This window comes from Rhagoletis zephyria, unplaced genomic scaffold (assembly GCF_001687245.7).
Source record: "Rhagoletis zephyria isolate East Lansing unplaced genomic scaffold, Rhagoletis_zephyria_1.1 Rzeph_scaffold_00887, whole genome shotgun sequence".
NCBI lineage: Eukaryota > Metazoa > Arthropoda > Insecta > Diptera > Tephritidae > Rhagoletis > Rhagoletis zephyria.
The window spans coordinates 90,040-92,126 of NW_016157971.1; the positions used below are offsets into that span (position 1 = coordinate 90,040).

At 43.1% G+C, this 2,087-nt stretch overlaps 1 protein-coding gene across 1 annotated transcript; it reads left to right on the forward strand.

The window, feature by feature from the left end:
* On the forward strand, positions 1-1,752 carry LOC108361946 (uncharacterized). Its single transcript, XM_017614738.1, has one exon. The coding sequence runs from the start codon at positions 803-805 to the stop codon at positions 1,664-1,666; it is 864 nt and encodes a 287-aa protein (XP_017470227.1). The 5' UTR covers positions 1-802; the 3' UTR covers positions 1,667-1,752.
* Positions 1,753-2,087: the final 335 nt, after the last annotated feature.

Here is a 2,087-nt window from a genome sequence, read left to right on the forward strand (position 1 = left end):
TCAATCGTTCAACTTCCGGAACAAAACTCAATCGTTCCATACTGAACAAAAAAAGCCAGCCTCATGCAAATTATGCAATTGTAATCACTCCATGATGAGTTGCGTAAAATTCAAAGAACTATCCGTTTATGATCGGAATAAGTTCGTTAAAGAAAACAATTATTGTAAAAATTGTTTGGCATACTCGCATTCAGAGAGAGATTGTAAAAGTAACTTCACTTGCGTGTATTGCCAAAAGCGACACCACTCTCTCCTTCATTTTCCAGCGAAATCCCAAACGCCAAACAACAAAAACCCCACTAAAAACTACGTCACATCTCACGTGACCATTGACAATGAAATGTCATGTACCTCTACCCAAGCCGCCGCAGAAAATGCATCTCAAAGCAACAATGATAAGGTGCTCTCACATTTCTCAAGCAGTAGAGACAGAACCTTACTCCCTACAGCAAATATCCCTATCTTCCACAAAGGAGAAACAGTTCAAATTCGTGCTCTCATAGACCAAGGATCCCAAAAGACTTTTGTAACCTCTCGTGTACAAAAGCTTCTTGGTCTACCCACAACCAAAACAAACTATGAAATATTAGGAATGGGCTGACGAACAGTTCAGAATGCGAACAAAATTTGCTCACTCACAATATGTTCTCCAGATCTCAAAATAAAAATCGCAACTCACGCAATAATAATCCCCCAATTGACGCACTTTTTACCATCATTCAAGGTGACATACGTTGATCTCCAAGAATACGCCTCACTTCTTCTAGCCGACCCTAACTGCTTCGCACCTGCCAGGATAGACATGGTGATTGGTAGCGACATTCTCCCCAAAATACTAATTCCAGGTCTTAAAACCAACGTTGGCGGAAGCTTAATAGCCCAAAACTCCATCTTTGGGTGGATATTAAGCGGCCCAGTTGCGGAACAAATCTCAACATTTTCCACCCAGGTAGTTGAAGGCTCAGCAGATTCCCTAGGTGATCTACTCAAAAGATTTTGGGAACAAGAGGAGGTTCCATCGGCTCCCACTCACACAGACGATGATGAATTTTGCGAGGAGCTCTACAAAAATACCACCTATCGGAGAGAAGACGGCCGCTACGTAGTAAAACTCCCATTCAAGTCAACATTTCCCGACTCAACCGCACTAGGGCACTCCAGACCCGCAGCTCAGCAGCAATACCTCAGCATCGAGCGGAGCATCGAGAAGAAAGCGGAACTCCAAACCACATATTCAAAGGTCCTCGAAGAATACTTGACTCTAGACCACATGGAGCCCACAAAGTCACGCGAAATCATACGTGATGGTAATTATTTCTCATTTTACCTGCCACATCACGCTGTGATTAAACCTGATAGTAAAACTACTAAAGTCCGAGTAGTTTTTAATGCGTCAAAACTCTCTCACTCTGGCCTCTCACTTAATGACGTACTGCACACAGGTCCCGTTCTCCAAAATGACCTAATGCTTATAATTCTCAAATGGAGGTTATATAAGTATGTGTTCAATGGCGACATTGAAAAAATGTATCGCCAGATATACGTCCACAAGGAAGACCAGGATTTCCAGCGAATCCTATTCCGCAGATCCCCCGAAAGACCGATAGAAGACGTTAAACTAAAACAGTTACATTTGGCGTTAACTGTGCTCCCTATTTGGCCATAAGAACACTCCATCAATTGGCCCAAGACACACAACAAACATCCCCAAGAAGCACAGCAATTTTAGTCAACGAGACTTATGTTGACGACATTCTCTCAGTCGGGCACGAANAAGGAAGACCAGGATTTCCAGCGAATCCTATTCCGCAGATCCCCCGAAAGACCGATAGAAGACGTTAAACTAAAACAGTTACATTTGGCGTTAACTGTGCTCCCTATTTGGCCATAAGAACACTCCATCAATTGGCCCAAGACACACAACAAACATCCCCAAGAAGCACAGCAATTTTAGTCAACGAGACTTATGTTGACGACATTCTCTCAGTCGGGCACGAACTGGACTCAGCCAGGGAATCGATATCTCAAATTATCGATGTCCTAAAATCAGCAGGATTCCCCTTGAAAAAGATCACGGCAAATCACAA